The sequence below is a fragment of the Salmo salar genome, chromosome 01 (assembly GCF_965601325.2).
Source record: "Salmo salar chromosome 01, fSalSal1, whole genome shotgun sequence".
In the NCBI taxonomy this organism is placed as follows: domain Eukaryota; kingdom Metazoa; phylum Chordata; class Actinopteri; order Salmoniformes; family Salmonidae; genus Salmo; species Salmo salar.
The window spans coordinates 75,585,017-75,610,781 of NC_138291.1; the positions used below are offsets into that span (position 1 = coordinate 75,585,017).

Genomic DNA, 25,765 nt, shown 5'->3' on the forward strand with positions numbered 1-25,765 from the left:
TAAAGTCTTCGAAAGCCAAGTGAACAAACAGATCACCGACCATTTTGAATCCCACCGTACCTTCTCCACTATGTAATCTGGTTTCCGAGCTGGTCACAGGTGCACCTCAGCCATGCTCAAGGTCTTCGACCTGGCCAAGGCTTTCAAATCTGGCAATCACCGTATTCTTATCGGCAGACTCAATAGCCTTGGTTTCTCTAATGACTGCCTCGCCTGGTTCACTAACTACTTCTCAGATAGAGTTCAGTGTGTCAAATCGGAGGGCCTGTTGTCTGGACCTCTGGCAGTCTATGGTGGTGCCACAGGGTTCAATTATTGGGCCGACTCTTTGCTCTGTATATATCAATGATGTCGCTCTTCCTGCGGGTGATTCTTTGATCCACCTCTACGCAGACGAAACCATTCTGTATACATCTGGCCCTTCTTTGGACACTGTTAACAAACCTCCAAACGAGATTCAACGCCATATAACACTCCTTCCGTGGCCTCCAACTGCTCTTAAATGCTAGTAAAACTAAATGCATGCTCTTCAACCGATCGCTGCCCGCATCCGCCCTCCCGACTAGCATCACTATTCTGGACAATTCTGACTTAGAATATGTGGACAACTATAAATACCTAGGTGTCTGTCTAGACTGTAAACTCTCCTTCCAGACTCATACTAAACATCTCCAATCCAAAATTAAATCTAGAATCGGCTTCCTATTTTGCAACAAAGCCTCCTTCACTCATGGTGCCAGACATACCCTCATAAAACTGACTATCCTACCGATCCTTGACTTCGGCGATGTCATTTACAAAATAGCCTCCAACACTCTACTCAGCAAATTGGATGCAGTCTATCACAGTGCCATCAGTTTTGTCACCAAAGCCCCATATACTACCCACCACTGCTACCTGTATGCTCTCGTTGGGTGGTCTTCGCTACATATTCGTCGCCAAACCCACTGGCTCCAGGTCATCTATAAGTCTTCGCTAGCTAAAGCTCCCCCTTATCTCAGCTCACTGGTCACCAAAGCTACACCCACCCGTAGCACACGCTCCAGCAGGTATATTTCACTGGTCATCCCCAAAGCCAACACCTCCTTTGGCCGCCTTTCCTTCCAGTTCTCTACTGCCTATGACTGGAACGAATTGCAAAAATCACTGAAGTTGGAGACTTATATGTCCCTCACTAACTTTAAGCGTCAGCTGTCAGAGCAGCTTACCGATCGCTGCAGCTGAACACAGCCCATCCAACCAACTACCTACCTCATCCCCATATTTGTTTTTGTTTTTCTGCACACCAGTATTTCTACTTGCACATCCTCATCTGCACATATTACTCCAGTGTAAATTGCTAAATTGTAATTACTTCCCCACTATTGGCCTATTTATTGCCTTACCTCCTTACTTCATTTGCACACACTGTAAACAGATTTTTCTATTGTGTTATTGACTGTACGTTTGTTTATCCCATGTGTAACTATGTTGTTTTTGTCACACTGCTTTGCTTTATCTTGACCTGGTCGCAGTTGTAAATGAGAATTTGTTCTCGACTGGCCTACCTGGTGAAATAAAGGTGAAATATATATATATTTTTAAAACACTGCCCTTTCCCACCTGGACAAAAGGAACACCTATGTGAGAATGCTATTCATTGACTACAGCTCAGCGTTCAACACCATAGTGCCCTCAAAGGTCATCACTAAGCTAAAGATGCTGGGACTAAACACCTCAGGTTGAGAACTTCACGTTCCTTGGTGTCCACATCACCAACAAACTATCATGGTCCAAACACACCAAGACAGTCGTGAAGACAGCACGAGAAAACCTATTCCCCCTCAGGAGACTTGAAAAGATTTGGCATGGGTCCTCAGATCCTCAAAAGGTTCTACGGCTGCACCATCGAGAGCATCCTGACTTGTTGCATCACTGCCTGGTATGGCAACTGCTCTGCCTCTGACCGCAAGATACTACAGAGGGTAGTGTGTACGGCCAAGTACATTACTGGGGCCAAGCTTCTTGCCACCCAGGACCTATATACTAGGCGGTGTCAGAGGAAGGCCCTAGTAATTGTCAGACTCCAGCCACCCTAGTCATAGACTGTTCTCTCTGCTACCGCACGGCAAGCGGTACCAAACGCCAAGTCGAGGTCCAAAAGGCTTCTTAACAACTTCTACCCCAAAGCCATGACTCCTGAACAGCTAATCCAAGGGCTACCTTAGTGTTTAATAGTTTACTAGCAGATGGACTGCATAGAGAGAAACCCTGAATCAAAACAATAAAACCCACAGCCTCTACCACTTGGTACTTGTGTATATTTGAGAGGACTGGATCCGTGTTCGTAATATGGTGGTAGCTCCATCTTGACGTCTGATGGGCCAGGTGGAGAATGGCTGCCATATTGCTTACTGCAGACAGCAGACAGGTTGGTTTGTCACCGAACAATTTCATTACCTCCATGATTAACAATTCAGAGAATTTAAAAGCATCTGTCAATTTGTGTCCTACTTCAGAACTAACTACTACTACACTTAGTAGCCTTCTCTCCAGTATGCTTTACTATAACTGTTGGGTAAAAGCAGGCTGTGCAGCCCAGGCAACCCTTGTTCCTCTCAATTTGTGTTCTACTTCATAACTACTACTACACTTAGCTTTCCATCTCAAAAACCATTAGGTTGACTGTGAACTTGTATTGGGTCGATTCCACACCAGCATGGCCAAAAATATTTTTGGCATCTCCAATTGTTCTGGTAATTCTCACGTAGAAACTTTATTGGGAGGAATGGATGTTCATCATGGTTTTTACATTAGTATCACAAACCATTTTTTTTTATTTTTATCATGATGAAAGTGGCCATTTAGGCCCTTTTTAGACCTATAAAATGCCTCCTATAAGACCTTATGATCCATGAACCGTACATGGTTTCAAAAGTACCCCTTTTGATTTAACTTATTTTTAGACATATTGTTTTGAATAATATACTCTTCAAACACATTCCATTTCGAGTGGGCTCTCTGCTACTGTTGAAGAAATGATCAATTGTATACATATAAATCACAATCACAGGCCACATTGCACATACAGCAAGATTTTCACTGTACCCTGCAATCATTGCTGCAACCCTGTACATGTGACGATTAAACAATCTGAATATTAAAAATCACCAGCAAAGGGAGTTCCTTTGAATCCATTTTGCAATTCCCCATGTTGGTGGGGCACATAAAATGTATCATAACTTTAAAGAGTAGCTGAAAGCCCCTGTGGAAATGTGATGTAGTGACACCTCTAGCAGTGCAATGCAGTGCCTTAGACCGCTGCACCACTCGGGAGGCCTAAAATATTATATTGATAGTTTTAATGTTCAATAAATGAATGTGTAAAATTGTATTTCAGAATGTAGTGATAGTCCTTTAGAGTACAGTATTTGGAGTACACTGACATGAAGGTGCTGTCTGTATCATGTACGGTTCACAAATCTTTGGTTCTTACAATGGGCATGTATAGGTCTAAAAAGGGCCTAAAATGGCAAATTTCATCATAAATGTATAATAATTGTGTTACAAATGTACTGTAAAAAGCATATGAAACACTCTTCCTCCCAAGTAAGTTTCTATGTGAGGATTGCCAGTAAAATCTGAGACACAAAAAATATTTTTGTGCTAAGCTGGCATGAAATCACCCAATTTCCCTACTGACAAAACAAAAAGGTTCAGTCATAACTTCACTGCTGTACTTTACAAGCTTGCTGTTACCTACAGAGTGTCGCTCTCTCTCAGGCAAAATGCTTACCGTGTGAAATACAGTGGTGGGTCCCAAAAGTTTTGCTTTCAGGCAACTGAACAGATGGCTTTATCATTGAACTCAAGTTTGAGGCGGTTTCCTTAGCTAAATAAAGAGTATAGCAGTTTTGAACTATACAAAAACAGACATGCATGTACATACTGCATGCATGCACGCATAAACACATGCAAGCACACACACAGAAACACTTACCCAAGGCCCAAGGTGGCAGGATCTCCAGATATGTTTCGTTGGCCTGTATAGTGTGCATGTACATCAGGTGTATCATGTACTCCGCTATAAGCCACCACACACAGATTCTGCCAGCGTTGGCCAGCAGCGAGAGGAACGTAATCCTAGCACCACGATCCTTCACATGTACCTGCATCTACAATAATCACACAAAGGTAATACTTTATTTTACAGCCCTATTACCAATAAGACAAGTATTTGGTGTGGTGGATAATACAGAAAAACATTACATTAAGGTACACTTAAGGGTTTATAAACTTAATCATTTATATATTTATTATATGACTTTGGGGTGCTTGTCAAATAGAATGGAACGTACAGTATGGAAGGTTTATTGAACAACCAGTACAGGTAGAGTGTTGTGGGGAGCTTTCATACAGGCCCCTCAGAGGAGGAAGGGGAGGACCATCCTACTCAGTGAGTAAAAATGCAATTAAAATAAAAACTAATATATTCATGTCACCAAATGCCTGATTAAAACCCCCTTTTTTCCAATAAAGATGTACAGTAGTCTCAACGGCACCCTCTGGGGTAGCATCATGGTTTAGCCAGAGGACAGACATTTCCCATCCTCCTCTGGCTACATGGACTTCAATACAAAACCTAGGAGGCTCGTGGCTCCACACCCCCTTCCAGGCGCATTGAATGTTTCCTCTCTAAGCCCTGTCAATTTTCTCTCATTACTGTATTTAGTCAATCACATATACAAACACAAACACATTATTACACATCAATGTGATTTTAATCCTTGCTTGGACAAACACATTCTTAGCTCTTTTGTCTAACTGTGTTATTGTTTTTCCATCTTCCCAGTCAAATCTTGTCCTGCTCAGTGGAAAAGTTGAGCTATTCAATACCATCCATCCATGATGAGCATGTCCTACACTGAAGCCTCTGAACACCACAACCTCTGTCCTGCTCTGAAGTCAAGCCTCTGAACATCTCAACTCATGCCCTCATTCAATCACTGCTGTGATCCCTTCCCAACACTTTGTAAGTAGCCTTCCCATTCCACATAATATTTTAAAATAAAATGTCTATGTTAAATGTTATAAGTTAAAATAATGTCGCTCACGATTTTTTAAACATGATTTGTTGTCTCCGTGCCTATACCATGTGTTTCCCATCCTCCTCAATATTTCAAGTCACCAGCCTCCACTGCTCCTCTGATGGTCTGTATGGAGATGGGACCGGTGAGGACATGATGATAAATAATGGAAGGGATTCTTTCCATACAAGCACTCCCCACATTTCCTAATAACTTTAGCCCAATTAGCTTCTCGTGTTTGTGGGCTTTACCTATTCAATATGACGTCTCTCTCAGACCTGGATTCAAATACCATTTGAAATCTTTCAAAACACTTTGTGTGGTTGCTTTAGCCTCCCTGATGGGCGGGGGTTCTCATTGTGTGCGACTATTCTATTGGTTGCATCGTGCCAGATAAACTCAATCAAGCCCTGATTGGCTATATGCAATTATTTAAAATTGTATTTGAACCCCGGTCTGATCTCTCTCCTCCCTATCGAACTAGCAGCATTTTTTTCCTTGCCATTCACCACCCACTACTTTCTCATCTCTAGCAGCATCACCTACTGCACAGTATTTGAGGGAATGGGTTTTTCCTGCAGTAGAAAAACAGAAAAGGAATGGAGGGCACTGTGATAGCCCAACAGGAGCTGCTCAGCTGTGCTTTGCAGACCTGGATTCAAATAGTATTTCAAATGCTTGCAAGTACTTTAGCTGTGCTTGATTGAGCTTGCCTGTTGAGATGGAACCAATAGAAAAGTCGCAAAAGTGCAAACCCCCTCCTACCTGCCCTCAGTAAACCTACAGCAACGGATCATTGCAGCACATTTTCCACCAGAGTTTCATTTAGCTCTTATAAAACTCGCTCAGTCAGAACCTAACCCCAAGGCGCTGAGAAATCCCTGAGCCTTCACACTCAGAGTCTAAAACTACACCAGAGAGAGAGGAATCACAGATAAATCTTGCAACACTGACTTGTCTTTTTCAATCTGTGATGAGAAATTGGAGAGTGATGTTTCATTTTGGGAAGCAAGAGTTTGGAACCAAGGGGATACCTCTTGATCTTGCTATGTTACTCATTTGCTCCCAGAAAAACTTTTGCATCAATTGCTCTCAAATGAAAATTGAATGTTCCCAGCGAGGACAATTGCTTGAAAATGTGCGCCTTTCATGTCAGATCAGTGGCCGATTCCTCCCTGGCAGCTGATTGACTGATATCTCACCTGTTGGAGGAAGTCCTTGAAGGTGAGGATGGGTCCGTTGAAGAACAAAGGATGGTAGAAGGAGTAAGCGGTCAGCCAGTAGACCTGCTGCTGCAGTCCTCCAGCCTCCAGGGGGCGCCAGCAGTGCTCCAGGCTGAAGCTGATGAAGCGCAGGCCACACACTGCCACACTGAAAAGTAAGAGGTAGTACTCCTCTTCTGTCTGGTACCAGCTTCTCTGTGGGTGAAGAACAACACGCCTGGTGAGGAGGCGGCGGCAGCCGAATACACCACACTGAAGAGTAAACGGTAGCATCCTGACTGGTTGCATCACTGCCTGGTATGGCAACTGCTCGGCCTCCGACCACAAGGCACTGCAGAGGGTAGTGCGAATGGCCAGTACATCACTGGGGCAAAGCTTCCTGCCATCCAGGACCTCTATACCAGGCGGTGTCAGAGGAAGGCCCTAAAAATTGTCAGACTCCAGCTACCCTAGTCATAGACTGTTTTCTCTGCCACCACACGGCACACGGTACCGGAGCGCCAAGTCTAGATCCAAGAGGCTTCTAAACACCTTCTACCCCCAAACCATAAGACTCCTGAACATCTAGTCAAATGGCTTCTCAGACTATTTACAGTGCCTCCACCCCCTCTTTACACTGCTACTCTCTGTTGTCATCTATGCAGACACTTAAATAACTCTACCTACATGTACATACTACCTCAAATAACCGGTGCCCCCGCACATTGACTCCGTTTCGGTACCCCCTGTATATAGTCTCGCTATTGTCATTTCACTCTTGCTCTTTAATTACTTGTATCTCTTATTCGTATCTGTATTTTTTGAAACTGCATTGTTGGTTAGGGGCTCGTAAGCATTTCACTGTAAGGTCTACACCTGTTGTTTTCGGTGCATGTGACTAATACAATTTGATTAGTACTCCTCTGCCTGGTGCCAGCTTCTCTGTGGAAGACAACATACCAGAAACCACAAAAATTGTCAAAAACAGAGTACCTTTTTGTTTCTATCTGAACTTGTTCAATAAGAAACACAAATGAACATGACCCAGGGCTGTGTTCAGCAGAGCACAACCTCGTAAACTGTTCAAATATTGTGTATGACTGACATGTAGAATAAGGAATCATGTCAACTCTATTCATGACATTCTATCTGCAATGTTCAGTGCCAAGAATGTTGCACCCTGCTGAATGTGACCCAAGTTTTCTAGTGCATTTTGCCTAAGCCTACGGTATGAGAGTTCACATGTTTTGATCAAGAGCGAGACATAGCAGTAGTTGTTCCTCTAGGAATCTGTGACAACACTCATTCTCATGGATTTGGTTGGTTTCCATTTGAAGAGGCAGAAACAACTCAAGTCTCATCACCCTTACTGTACTAACATCACTACCAGATCTGGTCCTTTGTGTGTGATGAAGGCAGGAGGCTAAATATATGTCTATTACAAAACAAAATGAATCAACAATGACAGTTAAATAATGAAACACATCATGCAATAAACCATGTGCAGGCTTCTTCTTTTATCTGCAGAGCAAAATATATAGCCATACAATGCCTTCAGAAGGTATCCACACCACTTGACTTACTCCACATTTTGTTGTGTTACAGCCTTAATTCAAAATTGATTCAATAGATTTTTCCTCACCCATAAACACACTATACCCCATAATGACAAAGGGAAATCATGTTTTTAGACAATTGAAAATGAAAAAGACAGAAATCTCTCATTAACATTAGTATTCACACCTGACTCAATACTTTGTAGAAGCACCTTCGGTGGCGATTAAAGCTTTGAGTCGTCTTGGGTATGTCTGTATCAGCTTTGCATATCTGGATTTGGGGATTCTTTTCACCATTCTTCCTTACAGATTTTCTCAAGCTCTGTTAAATTAGATGGAGAGCGGTAGTGAATCTTCAAGTCTTCCCACAGATTTTAAATGGGATTCAAGTCTGGGCCACTCAAGGACTTTCAAATTCTTGTTCTGAAGCCATTCCAGCGTTGCTTTGGCTGTATGCTTGGTGTTATTGTCCTGTTAGAATGTAAATCTTCGCCCCAGTCTAAAGTTGTTTGCACTCCAAAGCAGGTTCTAATCAAGGATTTGCCTGTATTTGGCTCCCCTCATTGTTCCCTCTATCCTTAGCAGTCTCCCAGTCCCTGCCGCTGAAAAACATCCCGATAGCATGCTGCTGCCACCACGCTTCATAGTATAGATGGTGTTAGACGGGTGATGAGCTGTGCCTGGTTTTTTCCAGACAGCACTTTGGAGCCAGACCAAAGAGTTCCATTTTTGTCTCATCAGACCACAGAATGGAAACTCTAGGGGTGCTGTCATTTGCCTTTTTCTTAGGAGTAGCTCCCGTCTGGCCATTCTCCCGTAAAGCCCAGATTGGTGAAGTGCTGTAGAGAGTTCTCCTTCTGGCAGGTTCTTCCATCTCAGCCAGGACACACTGTAGTTCTGCCAGAGTGGTCATTGGATTCTTGGTCACCTCCCTGACCAAGGTCCTTCATGCCCGGTTGCTCAGTTTGGTCGGACAGCCAGCTCTAGGCAGAGTCTGGGTAGTTGCAGGTTTTTCCATTTCCCAATGATGGAGATCCCCGTGTTCTTGGAAACTTTCAACACTCTAGAAATGGTTTTATACTCTTCCCCAGATACAGTATATGCCCCATCACAATTCTATCTTGGAGACCTATGGACAGTTCCTTGGACTTCATTGTGTAGTTTCTGCTCTAACATGCACTGTCAACTGTGGGACCTTATATAGACACATGTGTTTCTTTCCAAATTATCTCCAAACAATTGAATGAGCCACAGGTGGACTCCAATCAAGTTGTAGTGACATCTCAAGGACAATCAAAGGAAATTGGATGCACCTGAGCTCAATTTGGAGCGTTATAGCAAAGGGGCTTGAATACTTACATAAATTGATATCTGTATTTAATTTGGAATACATTTGCATACATTTCTAAAAACATGTTTTCACTGTAATTATGGGGTATTGTCTGTAGATGGGTGAATAAAAAAATACATTTAACACAACAAAATGTGAAATAAGTCAAGGGGTATGGATGATGATCATCAGGATATTAGAATTGCAGTAAGAGCCATTGTTGATATCTATTGCATATTAAGCTCATCATAAGGTAATTAAGGGGGCGGGAGAGTGATAGTGCAATCACTGTGTAACATGGTTAACTGCATAAGGAGAAAGGAGAGCAAGTTTCCTTCTCTCCATGTGAAGAAACGACAGATGAATCAACACATACTCTAAAGAAACAAAGAGAAAAAAATGTAACATAGTAATCATCTAATCGTCCACTGTATAATGATGTCTTTAAGGCCAGGCTGAAATAACCATTTTGCATCTACTTAGCAATTTTGAGATTTCTTGGTCCTTCAATGGGAGTACTTTCAAAAAGTAAACATAAAAATGTCAAAAATGTAATGTAAATGTATATTTTCTTAAGTTGATCAATTTACATTACATGAATTTTAACCACATTTAAAATGGACATACACTGAGTATACCAAACATCAGAAACACATGTCTGAGTTAGTCCAGGCCTGGCTGTCTTAACAAAATGAAACCAAAATATTTGGCTCACTTCATCCAGTGTGCAAATATGCAGTTCTTTGTATTTCATATGGATCCCCATTAGCTGAAAGCCGTAGCTACTCTTCCTGGGGTCCACACAGAACATGAAACATTACATAATAGAGAAGATTATTAGACAAGAACAGAACCACATACATATAAAAACAAACTATACAAAAAAATGGCACACAGCCTACATATCAATACATACACAAAATATATCTAGATCAAATAGGGGAGAGGCGTTGTGCCGTGAGGTCTTGCTTCATCTGTTTATGAAACCAGGTTTGCTGTTCCTTTGAGCAACATGAGATGGGAGTTCCATGCAATAATGACTCTATATAATACTGTACGCTCTCTTGAATTTGTTCTGGATTTGGGGACAATGAAAAGACCCCTGGTGGCATGTCTGGTGGGGTAAGTGTAAGTGTGTGTGTCAGAGCTGTGCATAAGTTGACTATGCAAACAATTTGGATTTTTCAACACACTGTTCCTTATAAACAGCAGAAGTGATGCAGTCAGTGTCTCAGAGACTGGAATGGAATAGTATTGTTATTAGCCCTCTGATTACAATTAAGAGTAAGACGTGCCGCTCTGTTCTGGGCCAGCTGCAGCTTAACTAGGTTTTCGTAGCAGCACTTGACCACATGGCTGGACAATAATCAAGATAAGCCAAAACTAGAGCCTGCAGGACTTGCTTTGTGGAGTGTGGTGTCAAAAAAGCTGAACATCTCTTTATTACAGACGGACCTCTCACCATCTTCACAGCCATTGAATATACGTTTTGACAATAACAGTTTACAATCTAAGGTAACACCAAGTCATTCAGTCCTCCTTGTTCAACAGCCACACCATTCATCACCAAATTCTGCTGAGGTCTACAGCTTAGTGAATGATATGTACCAAATACAGTGCTCTTAGTTTTAGAGATGTTCAGGACCAGTTTATTACTGACCACCCATTCAACAACTGACTGCAACTCCTTGTTAATGGTTTCAGTGACTTCATTAAATGTGATTGAATCCTCAGCATACATGGACACACAGGCTTTGTTTAATGCCAGTGGCATGTCATTGGTCAAAATAGAAAAAAAAGAGGGCCTAGAGAACTGCCCTGCGGTACACTACACCCTACATGTTTAACATTAGAGAAGCTTTCATTAAAGAAAACCCTCTGAGTTATATTAGATAGATACCACTGAATCCACAATATGGCAGAGGTTGAAAAGCCATAAAACATAAGTTCTCAAAAACAGGTTATGGTCAATAATAGCAAAGGCATTGAAATCTAACAGTACAGCTCCCACAATCTTCTAATTATAAATGTATTTCAACCAATCATCAGTTGTTTGTGTCAGTGCATGTTGAGTGCCCTTCTCTATAAGCATGCTGAACGTATGTTATGAATTTGTTTACAGAGAAGTAGCATTGTATTTGGTCAAACCATTTTTTCCAACAGTTTGCTAAGCGCTGGCAGCAAGCTGATAGGTCTGCTGTTAGAACCAGTAAAGGCCTCTTTACCACTTTGGTAGTGGAATGACTTTGGCTTTCCTCCAGGCCTGAGGGGACACCTTCCTCTAGACTCAGATTAAAGATTTGACAGAGCGAGTCAGCTACCATCATCAGTAGCCATCCATTTAAGTTGTCAATGCCAGGTTTATTATTGTTATCGATCATTAAATAGTAGCCGCAAAACACCAGTCTCAACGTCAACAGTGAAGAGGCGACTCCGGGATGCGTGCCTTCTAGGCAGAGCTCCTCTGTCCAGTGTGTGTTCTTTTGCCCATCTTACTCTTTTCTTTTTATTGACCAGTCTGAGATATGGCTTTTTCTTTGCAACTCTGCCTAGAAGGCCAGCATCCCGGGGTCGCCTCTTCTCTGTTGACGTTGAGACTGGTGTTTTGCGGGTAATTTCTCACATGGAATAGCCTTCATTTCTCAGAACAAGAATAGACTGACGAGTTTCAGAAGAAAGTCTTTGTTTCTGGCCATTTGTAACCTGTAATTGAACCCACAAATGCTGATGCTCCAGATACTCAACTAGTCTAAAGAAGGCCAGTTTTATTGCTTCTTTAAATCAGCACAACAGTTTTCAGCTGTGCTAACATAATTGCAAAAGGGTTTTCTAATGATTAGCCAGCCTTTTAAAATGATAAACTTGGATTAGCTAGCACAACGTGCCATTGGAACACAAGAGTGATGGTTGCTAATAATGGGCCTCTGTACACCTATGTAGATATTCAAAAAAAAAATGTAACTGCCGTTTCCAGCTACAATAGTCGTTTACAACATTAACAAATGTCTACACTGTATTTCTGATCAATTTGATGTTATTTTTTAAAAAATGGACAAAAAAAAAACATTTATTTTCTTTCAAAAACAAGGACATTTCTAAGTGACCCCAAACTTTTGAATGGTAGTGTGTGTATAGCAACACCTCCCCCATAAGCATTACCGTCTCTTCTATAGATGTTATATCTGTGCTTCTACATCAGCATTGAATGCTGTTTGGGGTTTACGGCTGGGTTTCTGTATAGCACTTTGTGACCTCTGCTGATGTTAAAAGGGCTTCATAAATACATGTAATTGATTATTGCTACTGCAGTATGAAAGGAATGATCTAAGTCTCAGAAAGGGCTAATATATTAATGTGATATGATGTTAGCAAGTTATTGATTACATGAACCTTATTTTGGATGCTACATATATTAATATGGCCTTTTTTCAGCCCTTTCCCGGGTAGCTTCTCAAAGATATACATAACATGGAAAAGAACAAACAAAGCAAGAGAAAGAAACCATACATTTAGCAGTACATTAATCAGTTGATGTGTGTGTGTGCGCTGCAGGGTTAAAGCTACAAACCCAAAGGCTTAGCTCTCTCATCCCTTCCAGGCACATATTTAACAAGATAACCTAATTCGCATATTTTATACAATTTTGAGAGCAAAAAATATATACAAAAAATTATATTGCGTCTACATTCAACTGGTAAAAGTTGATTGTGATATGATTAAGAGAAAAATTATGGTGTGGTGCCTGGTCTTACAGCATATACAGTACCAGTCAAAAGTTTGGACACACCTACACATTCACGGGTTTTTATTTATTTTTACTATTTAGTAGAATAATAGTGTAGACATCAAAACTGAAATAACACATGTAATCATGTAGTAACCAAAAAAAGTGTTAAATCAAAATATGGTAGATTCTTCAAAGTAGCCACCCTTTGCCTTGATGACAGCTTTGCACACTCTTGGCATTCCCTCAACCAGCTTCATGAGGAATGCTTTTCCAACAGTCTTGAAGGAGTTCCGACATATGCTGAGTACTTGTTGGCTGCTTTTCCAACTCATCCCAAACCATCTCAATTGGGTTGAGGTCAGGTGATTAGGCCAGGTCATCTGATGCAGCACTCCATCACTTTCCTTCTTGGTCAAATAGCCCTTACACAGCCTGGAGGTGTGTTTTTGGTCATAGTCCCACTAAGCGCAAACCAGATGGGATGGCGTATCGCTGCAGAATGCTGTGGTAGCCATGCTGGGTAAGTGTGCCTTGAATTCGAAGTAAATCACAGACAATGTCACCAGCAAAGCACCCCACACCTCCATGTTTCACAGTGGGAACCACACATGCAGAGATCATCCGTTCACCTACTTTGCGTACCAAAAATCTCAAATTTGGACTCATCAGACCAAAGGACAGATTTCCACCGGTCTAAATGTCCAATGCTTGTGTTTCTTGGCCCAAGCAAGTCTCTTCTTATTGGTGTCCTTTAGTAGTGGTTTCTTTGCAGCAACTCAACCATGAAGGATTGATTCACACAGTCTCCTCTGAAAAGTTGATGTTGAGATGTCTTAAAAAAATTTTTTTTAAATAAAGTCACCTTAATTTAACTAGGCAAGTCTGTTAAGAACAAGATCTTATTTACAATGACGGCCTACCCCGGCCAAACCCTAACGCGGACGACGCTGTGCGTCACCCTATGGGACTCCCAACCATGGCCAGTTGTGATACAGCCTGGAATCTAACCAGGGTCTGTAGTGAAGCCTCTAGCACTGAGATGCAGTGCCTTAGACCGCTGCGCCACTCGGGAGCTCAGCATTTATTTGGGCTGCAATCTGAGGCTGGTAACTAATGAACTTATCCCCCGCAGCAGAGGTAACTCTGGGTCTTCCTTTCCTGTGGCGGACCTCATGAGAGCCAGTTTCATCATAACACTTGATGTTTTTTGCAAGTGCACTTGAAGAAACGTTCAAAGTTCTTGATATTTTCCACATTGAGTGACGTTCATGTCTTAAAGTAATGAAGGACTCCATTTATTTTTGCTTATTTGTGCTGTTCTTGCCATAATATGGACTTGGTCTTTTACCAAATAGGGCCATCTTCTGTATACCACCCCTACCTTGTCACAGCACAACTGATTGGCTCAAATGCATTAAGGAGGAAATGCATTCCTGGGCCCAGATTCACAAAACACTTTGTATGCAAAAACTTAAGAAGCTTCTTAAAAATAAAAGTTCATAAGTGCAATTTCTCACTAATATCTTAAGATTTAATGATTTTATGAACTTCTCAAATTTCTTACTGATCTTCTTAAGATGTTCATTGCGAGGCAACCAATTTAGCTAGCTATCTAGCTAGCAATGGCATATTTCTTACTGAGATTAGGGTTCTAAAATATTTTCTTGGGTTTAAAATCATCAATACTAAACCTTTCAGATCAAGTTGAGTCAATTAAAAACATGGTCAATTGCTTTCTTGAGCTTTTTCTCTCACTGCCCTGAGTTTAAGACAAGGGTTTAGCCATCTTGGAATTAAGATCATTTCCAAACTTTATTTTCAAGAATCAAATTTCTTATTCAATTTTTGCTTAATGAGAAACGTAAAAAAATAGCACAAGAAATGTTCAAATAACCTTTGAGAAAAATAAACTTTGCTTAACTTTCTTCTTAAGTCTATAGTTAAGGGGAAAAAAATGGCAGTTACGAAGAAATTTCTTCTTAAGGTTCTGTGAATCCGGCCCCCAGGTGACTACCTCATGAAGCTGGTTGAGAGAATGCCAAGAGTGTGCAAAGCAGTCAAAGGCAAAAAATCTCAAATATATTTTCATTTGTTTAACACGTTTTTGGCTACTACATGATTCCATGTGTGTTATTTCATAGTTTTGATGTCTTCACTATTATTCTATAATGTAGAAAACAGTAAAATAAAGAAAAATCCTGGAATGAGTGTGTCCAAACTTTTTGCTGGTGCTGTAACAGCTAGGTTAAGGCCACAAAAGTTTCCCCCAAAAAATGCACAAAAACGGTCTGCTTTCAGCTGAACAATTGTACTAGACACAAGTTCATTTTGTGTTAAATCATGTCGACGCAACTTGAACAGTACAAGAGCACTACACAAACCACACCCATGCCTGACATTACTGAACTATTATTTTCCAAAGAGACTGGCAGACATTTAAGTACATCAATCTAGACAGATCCATCAGAGGTACTGCAGAGGCTTTAGATGTGGATCTCTGTCGTCACAGAGAGGAAGCGATTCTCCCTCAGTGTGAATTGTGAGTGGCAGGTCGACATGCAAGATGAGACAGCACAGTGGGTGAGAGAGCAGGGACCTTAAAGTCCTTCTACAACATGTATTTGTACCCTTAAGTGTGTGTACATTACTTTATTTATACGTGGTATATCGCTTTTCAACAGGAAAAGTTTAAACACACAAAAAAAAGAAGAAAGTTTTTAAATCAGTGGACAACTTCTTCGATGTTTAAACACACCAAATCACTGAGGTCATTTCAGCACTGGACACTGAGGAGGAGGATGAAAAGGAAGAGGTGGAGGAGACATAAGGAGCAGGAGGAGGATCACAACGGACAGAATTAACAACATCAGTCAGTCTGGACTGCCAATAGTCAGATAACAGACACAGTGAAAAAGTGCTGATACAGGCATCTACTCTGCTCTGGGCTCAGCTAATCGATAACACAGGCTGCGTCCCAAATGGCACCCCATTTCCAATATAGTACACTACTTTTAGGCAGTAGTGGGAAAAGTACTCAAATGTCAAACTCAGCATAAAAAGATAGTCCCCTTTTCAGGACCCGGTCTTTCAAAGATAATTGGATTTTTACAAATTAACTTCACAGATCTTCATTGTAAAGGGTTTAAACACTGTTTCCCATGCTTGTTCAATGAACCATAAACAATTAATGAACATGCACCTGTGGAACGGTCGTTAAGGCACTAACAGCTTACAGACGGTAGGCAATTAAGGTCACAGTTATGAAAACTTAGGACACTAATGAGGCCTTTGTACCGACTCTGAAAAACACCAAAAGAAAGATGCCCAGGGTCCCTGCTCATCTGCGTGAGCGTGCCTTAGGCATGCTGCAAAGAGGCATGAGGACTGCAGATGTAGCCTGGGCAATAAATTGCACTGTCCGTATTGTGAGACACCTAAGACAGCGCTACAGGGAGACAGGACGGACAGCTGATCGTCCTCACAGTGGCAGACCATGAGTAACAAAACCTGCACAGGATCGGTACATCTGAACATCACACCTGCGGTACAGGATGGCAACAAGGTACAGGATGGCAACAACAACTGCCCGACTGTCCGCAATAGGCTGAGAGAGGCTGGACTGAGGGCTTGTAGGCCTGTTGTAAGGCAGGTCCTCACCAGACATCACCGGCAACAACGTCGTCTATAGGCTCAAACCCACCGTCGCTGGACCAGACAGGACTGGCAAAAAGTGCTCTTCACTGACGACTTGCGGTTTTGTCTCACCAGAGGTGATGGTCGGATTTGCGTTTATTGTTGAAGGAATGAGCGTTACACCGAGGCCTATACTCTGGAGCGGGATCGATTTGGAGGTGGAGGGTCCGTCATGGTCTGGGGCGGTGTGTCACAGCATCATCGGACTGAGCTTGTTGTCATTGCAGGCAGTCTCAACACTGTGCGTTACAGGGAAGACATCCTCCTCCCTCATGTGGTACCCTTCCTGCAGGCTCATCCTGACATGACCCTCCAGCATGACAATGCCACCAGCCATACTGCTCGTTCTCAGCGTGATTTCCTGCAAGACAGGAATATCAGTGTTCTGCCATGGCCAGCGAAGAGCCCGGATCTCAATCCCATTGAGCACGTCTGGGACCTGTTGGATCGGAGGGAGAGGGCTAGGACCATTCCCCCAAGAAATGTCCGGGAACTTGCAGGTGCCTTGGTGGAAGAGTGGGGTAACATCTCACAGCAAGAACTGGCAAATCTGGTGCCGTCCATGAGGAGGAGATGCACTGCAGTACTTAATGCAGCTGGTGGCCACACCAGATACTGACTGTTCCTTTTGATTTTGAGCCCCCCCCCCCCCTTTGTTCAGGGACACACTATTCCATTTCTGTTAGTCACATGTCTGTGGAACTTGTTCAGTTTATGTCTCAGTTGTTGAATCTTATGTTTTAAGTTTGCTGAAAATAAACACAGTTGACAGTGAGAGGACATTTCTTTTTTTGCTGAGTTTACTTGAGTAAAAGTAAAGATACCTTAGTAGAAAATGACTCAAGTAAAAGTGAAAGTCACCAAGTACAATACTACTTGAGTAAAAGCCTCAAAGTATTTGGTTTTAAATATACTTACGTATCAAAAGTACAAGTATTAATCATTTAAAATTCCTTATATGCAAACAAGACGGCACAATTTATACTTTTTTTTTTTATTGGAGTGTGCCAGAGGCACACTCAGACATTCATTTACAAATGAAGCATTTGTGTTTCGGTAGTCCGCCAGATCAGAGATAGTAGGGATGACAAGGGATGTTCTCTTGATAAGTATGTGAATTGGACTATTTTCCTGTTAAAATGTACTCTTGGGTATCAGCGGAAATATATGGAGTAAAAAGTACATAATTTTCTTTAGGAATGTAGTGAAGTAAAATATAAACAGTTAAGAAAAGTACAGATACCCTAAAAAACTACCGAAGAAGTACTTTCAAGTATTTTTACACCACTGCTTTTAGGGGCCTGGTCAAAAGTACTGTAGGAAATAGGGTGCCATTTGGGACCCACATTCAGGCTACACAAAATAAGTGCCTTTAGCGTCCTTCTGATATTTCTTTGTAGAATTTGCACCCATACATACATGTGCGTAATATATATACACATACATGTGCGTAATATATATCACACACACACACACAGTTTAAGTCAGAAGTTTACACACACTTAGGTTGGAGTCATTAAAACTTGTTTTTCAACCACTCCACAAATTTCTTGTTAACAAATTATAGGTTTGGCGGTTAGAACATCTACTTTGTGCATGACAAGTAATTTTTCCAACAATTGATTAGAGACAGATTATTTCACTTATAATTCATTGTATCACAATTCCAGTGGGTCAAAAGTTTACATACAGGAAATTGACTGTGCCTTTAAACAGGTTAGAAAATTCCAGAAAATGATGTCATGGCTTTAGAAGCTTCTGATAGGCTAATTGACATAATTTGAGTCAATTGGAGGTGTACCTGTGGATGTATTTCAAGGCCTACCTTCAAACTCAGTGCCTCTTTGCTTGACATCATGGGAAAATAAATTGTTGACCTCCACAAGTCTGGTTCATCCTTGGGAGCAATTTCCAAACGCCTGAAGGTACCACGTTCATCTGTACAAACAATAGTACGCAAGTATAAACACCATGGGACCACGCAGCCTTCATACCGCTCAGGAAGGAGACACGTTCTGTCTCCTAGAGATGAACGTACTTTGGTGCGGAAAGTGCAAATCAATCCCAGAACTACAGCAAAGGACCTTCTGAAGATGCTGGAGGAAACAGGTACAAAAGTATCTATATCCACAGTAAAATGAGTCATATATCCACATAACCTGAAAGGCCGCTCAGCAAGGAAGAAGCCACTGCTCCAAAACAACTATAAAAAAAGCCAGACTACGGTTTGCAACTGCACATGGGGATAAAGATTGTACTTTTTGGAGAAATGTCCTCTGGTCTGATGAAACAAAAATAGAACTGTTTGGCCATAATGACCATCGTTATGTTTGGAGGAAAAAGGGGGAGGCTTGCAGGCCAAAGTACACCATTCCAACCGTGAAGCACGGTGGTGGCAGCATCATGTTGTGGAGGTGCTTTGCTGCAGGAGGGACTGGTGCACTTCAAAAAATAGATGTCATCATGAGGGAGGAAAATAATGTGGATATATTGAAGCAACATCTCAAGACATCAGTCAGGAAGTTAAAGCTTGGTCGCAAATGGGTCATCCAAATGGACAATAATCCCAAGCATACTTCCAAAGTTGTGGCAAAATGGCTTAAGGACAACGAAGTCAAGGTATTAGAGTGGCCATCACAAAGCCCTGACCTCAATCCAACAGATAATTTGTGGGCAGAACTGAAAAAGCGTGTGCGAGCATGGAGGCCTACAAACCTGACTCAGTTACACCAGCTCTGTCAGGAGGAATGGGCCAAAATTCACCCAAATTATTGTTGGAAGCTTGTGGAAAGCTACCCAAAACGTTTGACCCAAGTTCAACAATTTAAAAGGCAATGCTACCAAATATTAATTGAGTGTATGTAAACTTCTGACCCACGTGGAATGTGATGAAAAAAATAAAAGCTGAAATAAATCATTCTCTCTACAATTATTTTGACATTTCACATTCCTAAAATAAAGTGTTGATACTAACTGACTTAAGACAGGGGATTTTTACTAGGATTAAATGTCAGGAATTGTGAAAAACTGAGTTTAAATATATTTGGCTAAGGTGCATGTAAACTTCCGACTTCAACTGTGTATGTACACACACGCACATATATTCACTTGCCCCTCCCTGTTGCACACAAGCTTTCCATTCCCCCAGTAAAAAGGGGATTTATGTTTGATTTAAGATGAATTCGTCTTCCCCGTTATTTTATTTGGCACTTATAGTATTTTTTTTTTATTTAACATCTTGAGATGGGAAGATTTTTTGTATTTTTATTAAATTAAATCAAATTGTATTTGTCACATGCACCGAAAACAGCAGGTGTACCTTACCGTGAAATGCTTAGTTACAAGCCCTTAACTATTTCTTGAACTGCGTTGTTGGTTAAGAAAATATTTATTAAATAAACTACAGTGAAGAAATAAAATAACAATAACGAGGCTATATACAGGGGGTATCGGTACCGAGTCAATGTGCGGGGGTACAGGTTAGTCGAGGTAATTTGTACATGTAGGTAGGGGTAAAGTGACTATGCATCGATAATAAACAGCAAGTAGCAGCAGTGTGTCAATGTAAATAGTTAAGGTGAACATGTGCTCTTTATAGAACAATGTTAAAATTAGGTGAAATAAAAAAAAATCCACCAAGATACACTATTCAAAAGGCACTTAATTGGTGGAATGACCCAGTTTAATCATCCATGAAGAAATGCAGTCAGTCAGGTATCCAATAACAGGGGGCTGGGAGTGGTGTGAGGGGCTGGGCACCCCAATAACATAAAGCAATATTAAAATGTGCCAACCACACACAGCACAGACAACGACACTCTCACACACACACACAAATATGTCAAAGATATGGACATTTGGCACCTCAAAGAGTCAATATGTAATTTGAACATTATTCAACAAGATGACAAAGTATAGAAAGGCGTGACTCCCTACTTACAGATACCAACAAGGGAATGGGGACGGCAACAGGCTATGGTCAGACTGACACACCTGGTTAAAATAACTAGGCTTCTAAATGGTTTTAAAATTCTCTGTCCTGTGACAATAGACATTAAGTAATCTTGATGCCAGAGGGCCTGGATATTACTTTGGGGGCCTTTGTCTTCGTATCTGTAAAATCAAACTAGGGAACAACTGCTTCGGTCTGTGTGACTCTGCTGCAGTAGGGAGGTGTGTATCTCTTGCAGTGGGTGGATGAAAGAAAGAGAGAGCACGCAAGAGATTGAGTAAAAAGAGGTGCGACTCACCTGTATCTCCTGCAGTGGGGGGATGTGGAGGGTGGAAAGTAGCAGCAGGGCACAGCTCCAAGACAGGGCAGGGTTACACAGCTGGGCAACAGCCAATGACAGGCCCAGATGGCCAAGGACCACGCCCACTCCTTTAATCCCCACTGCACAGCAAGCCGCAAGGAGACCATAGGCCAACAGAGCTGTCACTCTGAACTGATGGGAAGTTGAAAAGCAAAAAAGCATCAAAGCTATAGTATTTTGGTACTAATTTGTCTGGAATCAAAATTGGGGTAAAAATGTTATGGTCCCACTTCAGCTGATGTTTTCCTTGTATATTATACCTTAGGAATGAAGAAGCTGGCAAGTCTGGAGACCACAGCATGGCCCAACAAAGTCCACAGCAAAGACTTTTTAGCCCAGTGACTCCAGAAACTCCACTCAAAGTCTGTAGGGTCCTGTCACAGACAACTAATTTTACCATGGGCCCAGTCTGAAAATGTCATGCCATATGACACACCCTAGGAATACATTCTAACAACAAAAAAAATGACAGGCCTCTGGATTTTTTTAAAGTAATAATTGACTCACTTCTGGAAGTCGTACAATGTTTGTAGACCCCAACAGCCATAAATTATACTCACCTTTTTATGCCCCCATATTAGAAAGCCTTTCTCCAGTTGGAACTGTCTCTCCAATCCTGCTTCATGCTCTAGGAAAAGAGAGCATATTTTAGTGACATCTTCTCACATTGTCTGTACAGTTTCAATCATTCAGTTTGTATTCCGGAGTTTTGCCAGGAGGCTTAAAGAACTCTACTATGAAGTATGACAAGCTCTGTGGGGAACTATGTTCGGTGTCCTATGGTTTTAATTTAAACATAACGCCGGGGCTACGTTTCCGAAGGTAAGCGCCCCGTTCCGCCCAACTGGAAGCCTCTTCCCCAGAGCAAAAACAAATCTCTGTCACGTTCTGCATATGTTAGTTTACCTCTACTATACGCACACATTTTTGTGGTCACACTCCCTTCACATTTCCTACTGTCAATCGTGACTGATAATTCTTCAAGTTTTACAGGTGAAACGTCAGAGTATGTGAATGCATTGTCAATTTTTAGCTAAACAGTAAGACGCTTCCAGAGAATTCGGAAACGCAGCCACTCCCTCAACCAGCATTTCTCAAGCTCGGTCCGGCAATCCCAAGAGGTGAACATTTGTGTTTTTGCCCTAGCACTACACAGCAGATTCAAATAATCAACTCATCATCAAGCTTTGATTATTTGAATCAGCTGTGTAGTGCTAGGGCAAAATCCAAAACGTGCACCTCTTGGAATACCCAGGATAGAGTTTGGGAACCTTTCAGATCTCTGAGAGGGAGTCCATGGTAAGAACGGAAAGGGAGTGAGTTGTAATCATCACAGATTTCCCTGACAGCTCACTTTTCTGCAAGGGGTATGAAACAGTGTCACAGTCCCACCTAGTGGCAAAATCTGCACATCACAGCCAAGGTCTCCACTTACAGTAAGTAGCCTAATACAAGGCCACAAAGGGTGGTAAGTCAGCTATCTTGCATACAGCAGACTTAGCAAATTCAGTGTGGAACATTTTTTAAACAATGACCCAATTGATAAGACCTTTTTATCTTAAGACAGGTACATTTACCTTTGGAGAATATGTGCAGTTGATAGAATGAGTAGAGATGGGAGCCAAAAGAGAGCACCCAGTAGGCACAGACCTCTGCTCTCGGCAACGCCGCAAGGGTTGAGCTCTGTTTGGCCATCAGTGCCAAGACTGGAGCAACCATGGGGAAGAGTGAGTGAGAGACATTAGATGTTTCAGCCACTTTATAGGTCACATTTCTCCCTCACTAACAACAAATAGAAGACCATTCTGATTCCATGAGAGCAACATTACATTCCCTACTTTTCTCTCCAGCATGTTAAACCTATAGGGTAGCCTATTTGTTATATTAATTTGATGCATACTTTTTACAGTCTCCTATGAGGAAAAAAACAAACAATGGTGTACGCTAATTATAGGACCGTAGGTTTCTGGTTATAAGGTAATATAGGCTATTTATAAGTACTTTATAGGTCAGTTGTATTTAGGCTGTCATAATTTTCAAAACAGGAGATATATATATATATATACACACTTGAAATTAGTAGACACCTAACAGATTGTGCCTTTAAATCTAGTCCTTAATTGAAACTAAGCTTGACACCGACTGTTTTGATTGAGCTATGGATGCAAAGACTAACTAATATCAAAATGTTTAACCAAATTTTGAGGCTATACAGTGTTTGCTTCCATTTACAAACATTGGGGTAGAGCAAGCTTATATTTGAGGTTCTGATGGCGTACAAGAGTTGAACTAAGCTCATGAGGCATAAATAAGTTATATTCTTCAAGAATCAATGGGTAGCCAAAAAATGGATGTAGCAACTAGGGATTCTAGCTTTAATAGTCTAACGAAACATCCACCTCGTTTTGTGCCAGAGGTGAGTGAGGGACCACGTTTATATTCGCTGCATACCACAATCGTCGTTGGAAACAATAGGCTAGTGTGTCAAAGACGAGAACCTACTAATGACTGTATTCCAGGAACAGGGTATAACGAGCCAACATCAGTGTTCGCGTGTGCAGTGCACGGCGATGTATTCGAAATGAACCGATTTCAGAACTTCCCACCGTTTTACACTGTTTACGCTGTAGCAATGCCTATATTAGCGAGCCCGACTAAGGCACAAATTAGGCTGATTACTGAGCATAATACTCACTCATTGGCTAAAACAGAGAGCAACAACCGTGTTACTCACATGCATTGTGAAACAAAGAAATGCCTCGGGCTATATCTTCCGCCTTGCCTGTAGACCGACAGTGAACATCGCTACCTTGGAATATTGTCGAACGCTCAGGATTCAGGAAATCTCCGCCCACATTTTCCTTTGTTACTGATTGGACATGATTGGATGAATTCAGTGCCAATCAAATAAAATGCTGACCCGTTTGACGTACTTTTCATATTTCTATATCGATATGCCTAAATATGTTTCATAAGAGAGGAAAGCCACAGTCTGTAAGAGAACTAGTAATGTCAACGAATAAACCTCAGGAGGCTGAAGAAATTCGGCTTGTCACCAAAAACACTCACAAACTTTTACAGATGCACAATCGAGAGCATCCTGTCGGGCTGTATCACCACCCGCCCTCAACCGTAAGGCTCTCCAGAGGGTAGTGAGGTCTGCACAACGCATCACCAGGGGCAAACTTACCTTCCCTCTAGGACAGCTACACCACCCGATGTACAGGAAGGCCAAAAAGATCATCAAGGACAACAACCACCCGAGCCACTGCCTGTTCACCCCGCTATCATCCAGAAGGCGAGGTCAGTACAGGTGCATCAAAGCTGGGACCGAGAGACTGAAAAACAGCTTCTATCTCAAGCCCATCAGACTGTTAAACAGCCATCACTAACATTGAGTGGCTGCTGCCAACATACTGACTTAAATCTCTAGCCACTTTAATAATAAAAAATTGGATGTTATAAATGTATCACTAGTCACTTTAAACAATGCCACTTTATATAATGTTTACATACCCTACACTACTCATCTCATATGTATATACTGTACTCCATACCATCTACTGCATCTTGCGTATGCCATTCGGCCATCGCTCATCCATATATTTGTATGTACATATTCTTATTCATTCAATTACACTTGTGTGTATTAGGTAGTTGTTGTGAAATTGTTTGATTACTTGTTAGATATTACTGCATGGTCGGAACTAGAAGCACAAGCATTTCGCTACACTCGCATTAACATCTGCTAACCATTTGTATGTGACAAATAAAATTTGATTTGATTTGATTTAAACGATCTACCCCATTAAATGCCATAGGCTCAGTGGTCTTCAACTTTTTCTTTCCCAGGCATGTCTAGATGGAATCCAGCTTTTGTTCAATTTATGTAAAATGTAGATTTGTATTATTATTTTTATTTTAGCTAACCCTAATTATTTTCCTAACTTTAACATAATTATAATAACCTGCCACGTTAATTATCCTAAACTGCTGCGTAAGTTATCCTAAACCTGCTACATATTGACATGTTTATTTATATATATATTTTTTTCTTGAATCCCAGCCCCCGTATTTTGCCTTTTGGTAGGCCGTCATTGTAAATAAGAATTTGTTCTTAACTGACTTGCCTAGTTAAATAAAGGTTAAATAAAACATTAATAAATAAAATACGAAAAGTCAATTCTGACAAAAGCTGGATCCCTTCTAGCCCTGACCCTTGCCCACCGACCCCATCAGGTTAACGATAATGTCAAGGAAAAGTAATCAACATTTTAAAATGAATGCATTTTGTAGATAGTTTTTTATTATTTTGACCTCCCCACATTATAATTGGAAGAGGAAGTGTAAACACTAACATAGCCTATTAGCTAGAAAGGTACTGCAACTCCAAACGCTGTTTAGCTGGTTAAACAAAGGTTAGCCATGAGTTACCAAGAAAGCTTACCAGCAGCCAGCGGCACTTGCCACAATGGTAGTTTATTCACGAATGACAGATTCTACAGTGAGTGTAATTGGCTCCAGTAAGTCTAATTTGCTTAATATTGAGAGTTGACAAAAAAGTTGACATCATTAGAAAGAAGGTATTCTATTATTTTTTTTTACTGTAGGTGTGTACGTGATTTTGTTGCTAGAGATATTCATATTATTATTTGTTTTAATATATAAAAATATATAAACTTTTTTTTTGCAGACCACTGCAGTACCTCCGACTTCTTCCAGTTGAATACCCCAGGTCTATATAATCATTAGGCTACCCTTATAAACATGATTTGATGCCAATCATTTCTTTACAAAGTATTCAATGATCTTATCAATTCTACACAGCCTGTGGGGTGTTGTGATAGCTTTGTCCACTGAGCGGGGATAGAGAGCCAC

The 25,765-nt window shown here is 41.2% G+C and overlaps 1 protein-coding gene across 1 annotated transcript in view; it reads right to left on the reverse strand.

Annotated features, from left to right (window-relative positions):
- hhat (hedgehog acyltransferase) overlaps window positions 1-23,727 on the reverse strand; it is a 114,416-nt gene extending 90,689 nt beyond the window's left edge. The window contains exons 1-7 of the mRNA XM_045722118.2: window positions 23,622-23,727; window positions 22,465-22,593; window positions 21,448-21,515; window positions 21,148-21,261; window positions 20,825-21,019; window positions 6,269-6,484; window positions 3,980-4,154 (exon numbers count right to left, since the gene is read on the reverse strand). Of these exons, the coding sequence (XP_045578074.1) occupies window positions 3,980-4,154; window positions 6,269-6,484; window positions 20,825-21,019; window positions 21,148-21,261; window positions 21,448-21,515; window positions 22,465-22,582 (886 nt within the window). The 5' untranslated portion in view covers window positions 22,583-22,593; window positions 23,622-23,727. The remainder of the gene's footprint in view (window positions 1-3,979; window positions 4,155-6,268; window positions 6,485-20,824; window positions 21,020-21,147; window positions 21,262-21,447; window positions 21,516-22,464; window positions 22,594-23,621) is intronic.
- Window positions 23,728-25,765: the final 2,038 nt, after the last annotated feature.